The sequence below is a fragment of the Carlito syrichta genome, unplaced genomic scaffold (assembly GCF_000164805.1).
Source record: "Carlito syrichta isolate Samal-C Ts95f unplaced genomic scaffold, Tarsius_syrichta-2.0.1 Scaffold109679, whole genome shotgun sequence".
NCBI classification, from domain to species: domain Eukaryota; kingdom Metazoa; phylum Chordata; class Mammalia; order Primates; family Tarsiidae; genus Carlito; species Carlito syrichta.
In genome coordinates, this window is record NW_007053775.1 from 161,389 (window position 1) to 174,399 (window position 13,011).

The window sequence follows — 13,011 nt, forward strand, 5'->3', positions numbered from 1 at the left end:
GCGGCCACGGCCCTCCAGTCTGGGCGACCGAGTGAGAATCCAACTCAAAAAAAAAAAAGAAAAAAGAAACAGCTCCATTTGGAGCAGGGAGAAACCGAAGTTCTACAAACAGCCTGAAGAGAGAAGCGACAGTCCTGACCCGCTGCCACGGCCAGGAAATCCCAAGGCTAATTCCAGAGCAGCTGGGTGTTTGTGTGGCAACCCCCAACACAGACCTTCTCAGGGCACGTTTGTGTCTATGGGAAGGAAAGCCTAGAATCCAGCCCAGAGGGGCTGGCCAGGGAGACTAACGTAACCTCCTTCCAGCCCTAAGTCTTCCACGTCTCCGACAGTATTTAAGAGCCATGTTCCTTTGCATTCCGCCCCGTGACATTGCTGCTAGGATATAAAAATAGTTCTGCCTCCCCCAAATCTCCCAGTCCAAATGAGACCCCATTTTATCCCGGGGTTTCAATCCCCCCAAATGCCCTCACCTGTCCGCCCAGAGACCTCCCTGCTGGGTAAGCGCAGGCTCCAGGCAGTCCGGGCCCTGCAGAGCCGGGGTGCTTAGGGCAGCAGGTCCAGCCCTGAGAACCACAGTCACACCTTCCCCGCCAGGGCTCTCACGCCGGCGGGGGTCTGCACACCCTCCACCGCTCGGCTCGGGTCCACTGGAGGCTATAACCCCCTGCAGACCCCCCAAGCCCCTCAGTCCCCACGGCAGGAGGAGGAAGTGGGGGAAGAGATGGGTTCTCTGGCCCCAGCGCCCGGGGGTGGCCTGCCTGCTGCCACCAGGAAAGAGGGAATTTGGAGAGATTTCCGGGGCGGATGTGCCAGATAATACAGCAGAGAGGCAGCGTCAACAGGGCATGTGCTTGCCTGATGAGATGTGCTGCCCCTCCTCCAGTCACACAACTCCGGGGGGCTGTCCCCAGGGCCCTGCCAGACTTTGCAGGCGCTCAAGGGTCCCAGAGTTCATGAGTAGGACACCAAAAGCCCCTGTGCTCTTCCTGACTTTAACTGTTGGATTTCCTGGCATTCTGCATAGGTGAGCGGGGAGAGGGGTCAACACACCCACATACACCAAATACCCACTGTCCCATAGCCAACCAGCAAACTCCTATGCATCCTTCAATACCCAGCGGAAGCTCCTCTACACAGCCCTCCCAGACTGCCCAATTCCTGGCCCCCTTGTGCCCCGCTGCAGCATCTATGACTCAGTCTTATGTTTACCAAATAGAAACAAGCACTTCCTACATGTCTGGCACGAGGCTGGGTGCTGGGATACAATGGTGAGACAGATAAACACTGTTTCAGCTTCAGGGAATTCACAGCCTGGCTGGCACTCTCCATTTGAAATTATTTCTGCACATTATTAGGAGACTCTACGAGACTGGCGGCTCCTGGGGAGGAGGGATGGAGACCCACAGCCCAGCACAGGGTCTCACAGGAAGGAAGGGCTTGGCTCATGTTTATTGGATGGATGGACGGATGGACGGACGGATGGACGGACAAATAGATGAACGGATGGACAGATGAACAGGTGGAAATGGATGGATGATGGCGGAGCAGATGGATGGATGGACGTACAGACAGATGGATGCATGGATGGACGGATGGACGGAGGGAAGGATGGATGCATGGATGATGGATGAACAGATGGACAGAGAGACCCACGGACAGAAGGATGGATAGATGGATGAGCAGGTGAACGTGTGCACATTAAACATACATTCCAGGCATGTGAAGCGAGCAGTGTTTCAGTGCCCAGGGTGACGGCACATCAAGACGCCCACCTGCCTGGTGGTGGCACACCTGTAGCACACCTGTGGAGAGCTGTTCTGGCCCCAGTGCCTGGCAGGCCCAGGCCACTCCGAGCAGGGGAACTGGGGCACGGTGGCTGCACGCAGGGCTGCACCCCGGTTTTTCCAGTTCCCGATTCCCACCCCTCAGGTGGTGGCAGGAGGTGACTCAGGGACAGACGCCCTCTTCGTGATGCAAGTCCAGCCCCTGGCAGAACCCCTCCTCCCCAGGCCCACCCACCTCTCAGGCTGGTGGCTGCGAGGTCACGGGGTCAATCAAGAGGTCATGGTGGCAATTCACCTGGGGCCAGTCACCTCCCCAAGCCAGGCCCAGCAGCTCAGTCCAAGGGCAGGGAGCCTGGACTTTGCCTCCGGGGCGGTGGCAACCTGTGAGTCACTGACCCAGCAAACGAGGGGAGCTGATAACCTCAGGCCCCGGTGGCTTCGCCTCTGTCCTGCCAGGACCCAGCTCCTTTCACACACGCTCCTTTCACACACCCTGGGGAATTATCTGCACGCACATTCCTCCGCCAGGCGATAAGTGTAGTCCCGCCTCCCTCCTCCCGCCTCCCTCCCAGCAGCCTTTTATCTTCTGTTTGCTTTCCCTGTCTCCTTCCTTCCGTTCAGGGGACCCACTCACCTCCGGCGAGGGAGGGAGGGGGCCTGGCCTTCCCAGCGGAGCTTCCGGCACCTAGATCTACCCCTGGTGTGAGCCAAGACAGACGGGCAGAGGTCAGAGCCACCACGGTCCCCACCTCTGCAGGCCAGAGGAAACACCACAGAAAGAAGGCCCAATGGCACTCCCCAGGGAGGGGACAGGCCAGAGAGTCACAGTCAACAGCTCACAGAGGCCCCTTCAGCATGTCCCAGGAAGAGGGGATCCGGCCCAAGGCCACTCTGCCCAAAGACCACCTGAACCAGAGCCATCGCCTGCCCAGGGAACATCTCCCCTTCGGCCATGGACCCTGGGCCAAGCCTGAACCACTCGGGCTGCCAGTGTTGGGAGCCCCTCCTCGCCACACCTGGGAGTCACAGGCTTGCCAGGTTCTCAGATGGAGCCCAGCAGAAAGTCATAGGAGGGAGACTCATCACCAGGTCAACAGGGTCCTTCCGAGTCCCTGGGCCAACCCGCTCTGTTACAGGTGGGGAGACAGTGTGCCGCCCTCGTCGTGCCAGGCCCCGGTTCTTTGGGTCACTGGTCACTGTTTCCTCTCTGGGCCTCAGTTCCCTCATCTGCAGAATGGAGATGAAGCCCTCATCCTCTCTAGCTGTTTGTGAATACTTGGAGGAAACCCTGCTCACGAAACGTTTAGCACAGTGCCTGCGGCGAGGTGTCCCTGTGAGCTGGGGGACATCCCCAAGGGGGTGGGCCCCTGAGGGAGAGGGGGCCTCTCAGGAGGGAATCCCCGGCCCCCTCCCCACTGCCCCCACCTCCAGCTCTGGCCTCCCAGCTGCTGGGCTGAGCCACTGGCCAAGGCCGCTGGCCACCTGCTCACCTGGCCAGCGGTCCCCGGGCCGAGGCGCCAGCCAGGGCCGCCAGCTCAGCTGCCGATGCCAGCGCAGGAAGCAGCGCACAAAGCAGCCGGGGGGGTGGGGGGACAACGGTCAGCCTGAGCGACTCCACTGTCCCCTCTGGGCAGGGCTGGGGATGGGAGGGCTGGAGGGAAGTGGCTCATTCCTGACATAGCTCACAGGAGCTCGGGCAGGGTGCCCACCTGTCCACACAGCACCTGGGAGGCACCGCCCTCCCGGCCCACTTAACTCTTTCCTGAGCCCTGGCTTCCTGGGGAAAGGGCTGTGAGGAGAAACGGACAAGTCCTTGGGATAACCAGACAAGGTGCTGGGTGACCTCAGGGTGCCCTGCCCCCTCTGGGATCAGTTTGTCACCTACAGAAGCCCCAGTTGGGGGAGGCCGGGGAGGCTCCCGCAGGGAGGGCAGACCCGGACCCTCCCCTCACTTCTCCCTCAGTGTGCCCAGCAATGATCTCTCCTTCACCCCTACCTCTGACGGAGCCCCAGCCCCTCGTGCCAGGCCCTGCCATCCCAGGGCTGCCCAGAGCGCCCGCCCCAGGGCCAGGAGCTGAGTCAGGGATTCCAGAGGAACTGGTCACTTCCCGCCCCATTTCCTGACCCGTCCTGCAGCCTGGGCGCCGCTTCACCACCTGGTGGATTCAAATCTTAATGCAGTCGCAGCCTAGCTGTGTGGCTCCGGGCAAGCCTCTTCGCCTCTCTGAACTTCAGTTTCCTCATCTGTTCAATGGGATCCATAACAGTCCCTCTCGAGCGGAAAGGAGTGGCAGAATCAGTGAGAGTGTCCGGACCAAGCGCCTGTTAGCTCTGCGCCTGGCCTCGGAAAGCACTTGTCTCGGGGAGTGACGGTCACTAGTGACTGTCACTTTCTCCAGCAGCATCAAGGTCAGCGGCAGCTGGGAGAAGTGTGGAGGCATAAAGGGTAGCCGGGCTGAGGGTCCCCGGGACCTCACACGCCAGCGCCCAGCCACACTGGAAGGGATTTTGGTGGGGGGATCCCAGGGAGGAAACGTCAGGGCATAGGTGGCCAGGGCATGGGTGGCCGGGAGAAGAGAGGGTCCTCTTGGAAACCAGTCCTCCGGCTGAGCTGATCTTCCCAGCAGGGTGCTACACAGCTCTCTGCAAAACAAAGCCTACCCATCCCAGACCCTCCACCCCCAGAGCAGGGAGGCTGCCCCCCTTCCTGGAGAGACCCCCCCAGCCCCAACCGTCCACTTATCTCTGCAGGGCCTGAATCACCAGCCTGTGGAAAGTTTTCAGCTGCCCCTCTCCCCCACCCCCGCATTCTTGTGCGAGGATGTCATGTGGGCGGAGCCTGCTCGCCCCACTGGGCTGCCTCGCCCCCCCCCACCTAACCCTGCAGTCATTGTCTGAAACCGGGAGTGTGCATTCGAGGTCACCTAGAGCGGGCCGCCTGGGGAAGGGGGGCTCACTCAGCAGAGGAGAGCTGGAAGGACAAGGGGGTGGTGGGGACCAGGGCAGGAACAGAGCCTAAACCTCAGGCGAATGGCCAGAAAGGCTCTTAAGGAACTTCTCATCCAGGGATTGAGCTATGCTAAGCAAGCTTCTGAGGATTTGTTTGGGGAGGCATGTGGGGCCCATCAGAAAGGGCTTCGGGGTCCTGCCACACTTCAACCCCCTCCATGGGTTGCAGGACGCATGGCTAGAGCCCAAGCATGAAGTCTGCCGATGTCGTTGAATGTTCTCATTTTACAGAGAACCCAAGGCCAGAGGAGAGGAGGGATCTACCCAAGGTCGCCCAGCGGGTATATCCAACCACAGAGGCTAAACCCCCAGTTTCTCAACACCCCGCTTATCTCAGCAAAGAAGCTCCCAGAGAGCGGATGCGCTAGCCTTCCAAAGGTCGGCCTGCATTCCACAAATGCCCAGCCCCACAGCCATTTCCAGAAAAAGTCAGCCACTGAAAATCCACGTTGCTGTGGAGATTTCCGCTGTCACAGGCCCTGGCCACACCAAGCCTCGCCTCCTCAGTGTGAACTTGCTCATGCCCAGGCGCCCTTCCTGGGCTCGGCTTGTCATCAGTGCAAGAGTCTGTGGCCCTGAGGAAGGTCAGGTGAGAAGGGCAGACCCTGTGTCTCCCTCTAGCCCTCCATCAGTAGTTTTCTTTCTTTCTTTCTTTCTTTTTTAGAGACTTGGAGTCTCACTATGTCGCCCAGACTGGTCTTGAACTCCTGGCCTCAAGAGATCCTCCCGCCTCGGCCTCCCAAAGTGCTAGGATTACAGGCACGAGTTACTGTGCCCAGCCTCTCTCAGTATCTCAGCATTTTTCAAAGCTCCCCAGGTGTTTCTAATGTGCAGCCAGGTGTGAACTCTGGGTTCAGTTCAAGCACCTTCATATACAAAAAAGGAGTCTGAGCCCCAGAGAGGTTAAGCAACCTGCCTAAGGCAACACAGTGAGCTGACAACAGAAATGGAACTAGCTCCTGGGACTATACCACCGTGAGCACGGTGTTGATGCATAGACGATACTCGGAATATATTCGTGGGATGAGTCAAAAATAACAGCACATTTAAAAGTACTTATGTGTCAGGCACTGACCTAAGCATTCTACAAGTATTAAATCATTTGATGATCACAGCCACCTCACGAGATGGATGCGATAATCACATTCATTTTTTTTTTTTTTTTGAGTTGGAGTCTCACTCTGTTGCCCAGACTGGAGTGCAGTGGTCACCCCAGCGTCGACCTGCTGGGCTCCGACAATCCTTCCACCTCAGCCTTCCAAGTAGCCAGAACTACTTGGTGCACTATCATGCCCAGTTAATTTTTGATTTATTGTAGAGACAAGGTCTCATCAAGTTGCCCGGGCTGGTCTCAAACCCGCAGGCTCAGGCAATCCACTCACTTTGGCCTCCCAAAGTGTTGCGATTACAGACTGAGCCACTGAGCCTGGCCAATCACCTCCATTTTTACAGATGAGGAACCCCAGGTGCAGAGAGGTTAAGGAAATGGCTTAAAGTCACACAGCTAAATGCAGAGTTGGGATTTGAACACAGACACTCTCGATCTAGGGTCCTCGATCATACCTCCATACTATATCGCTTCTCAATTCACTCATTCATTCTCAGTGAATAAGTGAATCCAGTCTAAGAAAACTGTTATCCAGGAAGACCTTTTAACTTTCCCTGGCAGAGCCACGTCACAGCAGGGACGAACGTACCAAGATCCCACACCCCAGAGCTGAGACTGGAACGCGGGAATTCAGCCTCTCGCCCCAGAGCCCCTTCCCACCACGCGGAACCGTCCATCACTCACCCTGGCAGGTGTCCTCCACCTTCTGGTAGCCCGCCTCGCACAGGCACTGCCCGATGGGCACCAGCCACTCGCCGTCCGCCGCACAGTGCATGCGGGGCTCATCGCCCCCCGGCGGCACCACAGCGTGATCCACGCAGGTGCCAGCCACGGTGGCCAGGGAGGGGGCATCGGAGCCGGCGATGGTCTCGGGGAAGCGGGCCAGGCCCTGTAGCAGCTCGGGGCACTTCTTGTAGTAGACGCGCACAGAGAGCAGCGCCACGCAGGCGCCGATGTCCTGGAAGGCCAGGTAGAAGCCCTTGCGGGTAAGCGGCCCCACCGAGCGCTCCTCCACGTTCATCTTCACGTGGCGCGCCTCGAAGTCGCTGCTGCCGGTGATCTCGTCGGGCGCGATGGTGTCGATCTTGGTGAACTGGCGCTTCTGGAAGTTGGTGCCGTAGTCCAGGTCTGACTCCGCATAGTAGAGGTTGAAGGTCTCCTTGCAGGAGCTGGCGCCCCCGGGGAAGCTGTTGCAGTCACGCACGGTGAAATTGAGCTCGATGAAGATGCGCTCGGCCTCGCCGCGGTACACCCAGTTGGTGCGCAGCCAGTTGTCCTGGTCGCCAGACACCACGTTGCACACGGAGTACATGTAGATGGGCACGTCGTTCATGATGCTCTGCATCAGGTCCCACTGCGGGGGGGCGGGGGGACGACGGCTTAGTGCGGGCAGGCGCCGGGGAAACCGAGGCCCAGGTGGCAGAGCGGGGCGACGGGAGGAGGCTTTCCAGTTCCCGCTCTCCCCATTCTACAGGGAAGGGAACTGAGGCCCAGGCAGGCGCAACTACAAGGGGCTGAGCCGAGAGCGGACCCTGGGTCTTTCCGGCCCCCATGTCTCCACTGGACTGTGAGCTTAGGGTGGCGTCTGGGGCTCCATATGGCCTCGGGCGCATCACTTAGGCCACTCCGAGCCTCAGTGTCCCCTCCATGCAATGGGGGCAAGATCCCCTACCTCCCATAAGTGCTCTGAGGATAAACGACAGACTGTCTACAAATGCTGAGCATGGTGCTTGGCGCGAGGTAACCATCACACGGGCAGCTGGTATTATTACTGTTACTATTCACTGCGTGCATGTGTGTTGACATGCACGTGAGTGGTGGGGAAGGGGCTAATGGGTGATCCTCCATCATTCAGAATCTGGCTTTGCAGCAGAGCAATGCACGGTCCTCCTTCCTCAGATCACAGCTCTGTCTCCCCCAGAAAGACTTCCCAGGCTGAGCCACCGCCGAGCCAAGTTTCCCACGCTGGCTCCCACACCAGATTCTGAGCTCCCCGGGCAGGGACGGCGGCCCACTCACTCCCGCATCCCCGGGGCCTGCCTGGGACGGAGTCAGTGCTCAGAGAAGTGTGGACTGAATGAACAAACGAACAGATGAAAGCAGAGGGAAGGAGGAGGAGAGAGGCCTGGGCTGCACTGTGTGGCACTGGCCAAGGCCCTACAGCCCCTTGGCCCCCAGTCTCCTATTCTGTACGATGACTGGGTTGGATGAAGTGATCTCCCTGCTGGTCCAAGAAGTCCACTCAGAGCTACAACCCAGGTTGCCCGGAGCTAGAGGCACCAGGGACGGGCACCCGCCTCACACAGATCTGGCCAGCAGTGGGAACGGCTCCCAGTAGCCTCCTGGGGGCATGCCCTCTCTCAGCTCAGAGCCCATTGTCCAGACGGGGAAACTGAGGCCCAGAGAGCAGCAGTATCTTCCCCAAGATCACACAGCAGTTGCCCAAAGCTGGGGAAAGAACCTCAGCCCCCAGGCCCCCACACCCTAGTCTGGGTCACAGCAGGGGGAGGAAACCTGGGTGAGAATGAGGCAGTGCAACCGGGCCCCAGCAGGAAGGAGAAGCCCAGCTGGGAGGTGGGAAGGGGCCTAGCAGGAAGGAACTCGGTCAGATTTCCCAGTTCCCTGCCTCTCCCTCACCCCTCACCTCCGAAGACCACAAGACACGGGGACCCTTTAACCCCTTCCCCCCCATGAGCCACATGGAGGGTGCCAGAAGGTCCCCCCAACCATCGGCCCTTCTGGGGCACGAAGAGGCCCGCTCTGCCAGGGCCTTCTGCTGTCTCCCCGGCTCCCTCCACCTGCCAAGTCCTCCCCTTCCTAGCCACCCCCAGCCAGCCCTGGTCTGGGCCTGGTGTGAGAAGCAAGACCCGAGCTTGAACCCTGGCTGAGCCATCAGGTGGAAGCCCGGCCCCGTGCTCCCTGGAGCTGCCATGTCTCCGTCTACCCAGCATGCCAGCCCCCATACCTCCTACCCTAAAGGCCTACGTACCCCTTTGCCATAAGGGTGTGTGAGCCAGCCGAGCTCTCCTTTCGCCGCAGCAAAGTCCAACAGCACAACTGGAAGAGAGACAAGAGAGAAGGGTGAGCCTGGGGATGTCCGGGAGTCACATGGTGGCAGAAAAGGTGGGAGTCCCTCCAGGACCCCCAAGAGGCCTTGAGGGCCTCCTCGGCTCTCAGAGAGAGACCTCATTACACAGGGTCACCATAACCAAGAAACCCATCCTTCAACAAACGGGGCAACAGAGGCCCAGAGAAGGAACGGGACACAGTCAAAGCCATGCAGCACATTGGGGTCAGGACTGGGCCTCCCGTCTCCCAGGCCAGGCTCCCGCCACGCTGCCCCCTTCAGTCAGCCCCCAGCTGGGCAGGGCAGGCCACAGAGATCAGCTCAGCGTGAGAACAGCAGCTGGGCAGAAAGCTGGGGTGAGGGGGTATTAGGTAACGCCACACCGCCCGTCTGCTTCCTTGAGCAAGGCCGCGCGGCAGCACTTCACAGGCACGTGGGCCTTGGGGACACCAGTGTCCGCTTCTGCCACAGTCCCCCAGCATGAAGCGTGTCAGCCCCACTCAGGCCACGTCGCATACACATGTGAACATGTATGTACACACGTGTCTCGGGACACTCTAAGAAGAGAGTGCTGCTAACAGGTGGGAACAGCTCCAGGGGGCAGGGGGGAGGGGGTGTCTGGAAACCGATCTTCTCACCACAAAAGCCACAGAGCAGGCGGGATAAAACCCTGAACCCATAGGGGCCCCGAGGAGGGGCCCAAAGATACACACAGCTGGCGAGGTCCCCTCCCTGGGAAAGTCACTCCCACTGCCCCTGCCCCTCACAGCCTGGCCACGGCCCTGCTGAGGTGTCAGGGGATCCTGGGAGACCAGGGATGGAAGCCCTTGCAGAGGACTTTCCAGACCCAGAAGGACCAGATGCCAGGACTGTGCTGTCCCCAGAAAGGTATCTGGAGCCTGGCAGAAGGGCACCAGCCAGGGGCTTCCCTAAGCCTAGTCCTGCCCTCGGGCACCTCCCAACAACCCACTCCAGGTTCTCAGCCAGGTTCAGTTCTCTGCGGTTCTCTGCCGCAGTCAAGACCCAAGACCCTTGACCCCAGGTACGGCCCCTCCTCCATGTCCAAGTATAGACCAGGTAGCTGCCAAAAAGTGCCACCCTCCCCGGAGGGTAAAGAGATTGGGAAAACTGTGGCATAGAACCCATGCGAGGTCTTGGGATTCAGAGGGTAAAGCCCTACGGTGAAGGGAGAAGAAGCTTGGCTCAAGGGCCTAAGTATCCTTTGGGCCTTTGAGCACGAGGAACCTGGCCTCAAGAAGCAGCCCTTCTCATGGCCAGGGCAGGGGAAGGAGGGCTCTCAGGGTTCCAGGCAGGCTGGGAGCAGAGAAGGCCTGGTTTAGGGAGATGGGAGGTAAGCTCTCAGGGTAGTCTTAGAAACTCCTTCCAGCCAGACTCGGAGGCTCAGCCTGTAATCCCAGCGCCTTGGGAGGCCAAGGTGAGTGGATTGCCTGAGCCCGCGGGTTCGAGATCCTCTCCGGCAACTTGGCGAGACCTCATTTCTACAATAAATCAAAAATTAGCCAGGCGCGTGCCTATAGTTCCAGCTACGCGGAAGGCTGAGGCGGAAGGATCACCGGAGCCCAGCAGGTCGAGGCTGCGGTGGCCGGGAGCGGCCACTGTACTCCAGTCTGGGCGACAGAGTGAGACTCCAACTCAAAAAAAAAAACAAAAAAAAGAAACCCTTCCTGAAGTTAACGGGCCCCCCTCCACAGGCTGAAGGCCCCCAGGCCTGGGTGTGAGGCACTGCCACTCGACGGCTGACCTGGGCCAGATCTCTCTAGGAAGGGTCCGGCAGCCCAGACAGGGAAGAGGAAATCCGATGTGGCACCAGCCCCATGGCAGGAGCTGTGGGGCTAGGGGAGGGTGACTGGGGGTGGAGAGGTGGGCAGGGGCAGAGATTTGTTCAGACATGCCCAGGGCCCGGGCTTGGAAAACACACTAACCCCACTAGCAAATGGAATGTTCCAGCTACACAGGAAGGAATCTGGAAGCTCCTGGCTTCTGGTGGGTGGGTGGGAGGACAAAGGTGAGTGTTCCTCACAGTGCTGCCTGCTACCCCCCCCACCCCCCACCCAGTCACAGATGGACAGGAATCTGAGGGCTGTGCCCCTGAGGGAGGGGCTCATGGCCCCCAGGCTCTGAAGGGTTAACCTGGCATGGAATGGACTGCCCTCCCCTTCCAGCCCGGGCCTGGCTCTCGAAGTAGCACAGGGCTCAGTCTGAGAAGAAAAGAAGCCCTCACGCAGGAAGGAGCCTCCCCGGGGGCTTCCAGCCACAGCCCCCTCCCCGGGAAATTCCCTTGAACCAACCACCAGGAACAGGAGGCGCCCAGCCCTGGGTCCCTCCACCCTGACAGGGGTGTGGCTTTTTCCCCAGGTTCTTCCAGGGACAGAGGCTCCTGCTTCCCTGGAAGAGGTGGGAGCCTGGGAGCCCCTTAACTGCCTCAGATGGCGTCACAAAGAGGCTTGGGCTGAGCCCTCTGCCCCTCAACTTCCCACTCCTGGGGGAAAAAAACCTCCTTCTTTGCCTTTCAACTTCCATCCTAAAGGCCATCCCTGTGGGTCTGCATTGTTTTATGGCTTCTTCCACAAAAGTAGGCCCACCACCCACCCCATGGTCACCTCCTGCTCCCCCCTCCCTCTTTAACCAAGAAAAGTTCATGCCCAAAGAAAGGGGGAGGTGGGGCCTCCAGAGAAGACATGAAAGAAAGAAAGGGAAGCCTCAGAGGGCAGCCCTGGCCTCCGCAGAACCGAAGCCAAGGACTTCCCAGGCTCCTGGCACACCCAGGCCCTCTTCCCATCCACAGCACCGCAGCCCAGCACACTGCCACCCCACCCAGGCCCCTGCCCAGCCTTGCCTGCTTCCCTGGAAAATCCGCCATGAAACCAACCGCAAGGCAGGGCCCTGGCGGCCCAAGAAACAAATGCTCGGGTCTGACCCTCTCTGGGCAGACGGCCCTCGCTGGCAAGGGCCCGGGCCTCCCTCAGTTTCCCCATTTGTACAAGGAGGGCAGATTCAGTGGCTGTTGAGATTCCACCTGGGTCTTCAAATATAATTTCACGGGGACGGGCAAGAAAGGAAGAGAAGAGAGGATGGCAGCCACCCGGTTGAGGTGAAAAGGGCACGTGTGCCCTCTCTGCCCCCCCCACCCCACCTGCAGGTGGGCCCCACCACATCCAGCCCAGAACTAAAACCAGCAACTGCAGGCTGGGTCCTCACCGCCACTGCCACCTCCACCCCCACCCAGGCACACTGCTTTAGGGGGACGTTCACAGGTACTCTTGAAGCCTAAGCAAAAATGTTCCCCCACCCCAGTACCATCTCCAAGCCTGCCCTCTTCTGCCCCATGGGGGGGTGGGCATAGGGACCTGGGCTAAGCACACAGGCTGGGAGAGAGAGACACGGGGCATGAGGACAAGGCGGCTTCAGGCTTCCAGGCAGCAGCGAAGCAAACGCCTAATCCCCGGCCCCCCACGGGCAGCCTCCGAGGAAGGCCTGCAGTGATTCCAGCTGTCTCTCGCCTCCTCTCTAACCTCGGTGCCCCCCCTACCCCAGCAAGAAAGAGGACCCAAAGGGGGGGCGAGTATTGAGAGTCGCAGAAATCTCTGCCAGGCGCCCCTGCAACCAGAGCCCCCCTGGGGGGGGGCTGGGACAGGATGCCACCCCAACACCCCGCCTCTGAGGGCTGCGGCTCTGGCCTCTTTCCCTCACGACAAGGAATAGCAAGGCCTCCAGCCCCAGTCTGGGAGGCGGATAAAGACGGCAGGACGCAAGGAAACTTCTCACCGGGACGAGGTTTCCTCCGCGTGCCCCTGGCGGAGGCCGCGGAAGCCTCGCTCGGCTCCGGCGGACGGGGAAAACTTGTTCCACTGCTGGAAGCCGAAGCCGGCCGCGGCTGGGTGGTCGGGAGGGTCCGCGGCCAAGAGCAGGACCCCATCCTCTCCGAGACCCTAGCCCCGGGGCAACGCCCCCGTCCACGCCCGCTCCGCCCGGCGCAGCGGCTGCGGCCCTCGCCCCGCGCGGCTCCGGAGCGCGGGGGC

At 60.1% G+C, this 13,011-nt stretch overlaps 1 protein-coding gene across 1 annotated transcript in view; it reads right to left on the reverse strand.

Moving 5' to 3' along the window:
* Positions 1 to 13,011, reverse strand: part of EPHA2 (EPH receptor A2) — a 30,814-nt gene that overhangs the window by 16,681 nt on the left and 1,122 nt on the right. The window contains 2 exon segments of the mRNA XM_021717635.1: positions 6,589 to 7,258; positions 8,894 to 8,961. Coding sequence (XP_021573310.1) covers positions 6,589 to 7,258; positions 8,894 to 8,961 — 738 coding nt within the window.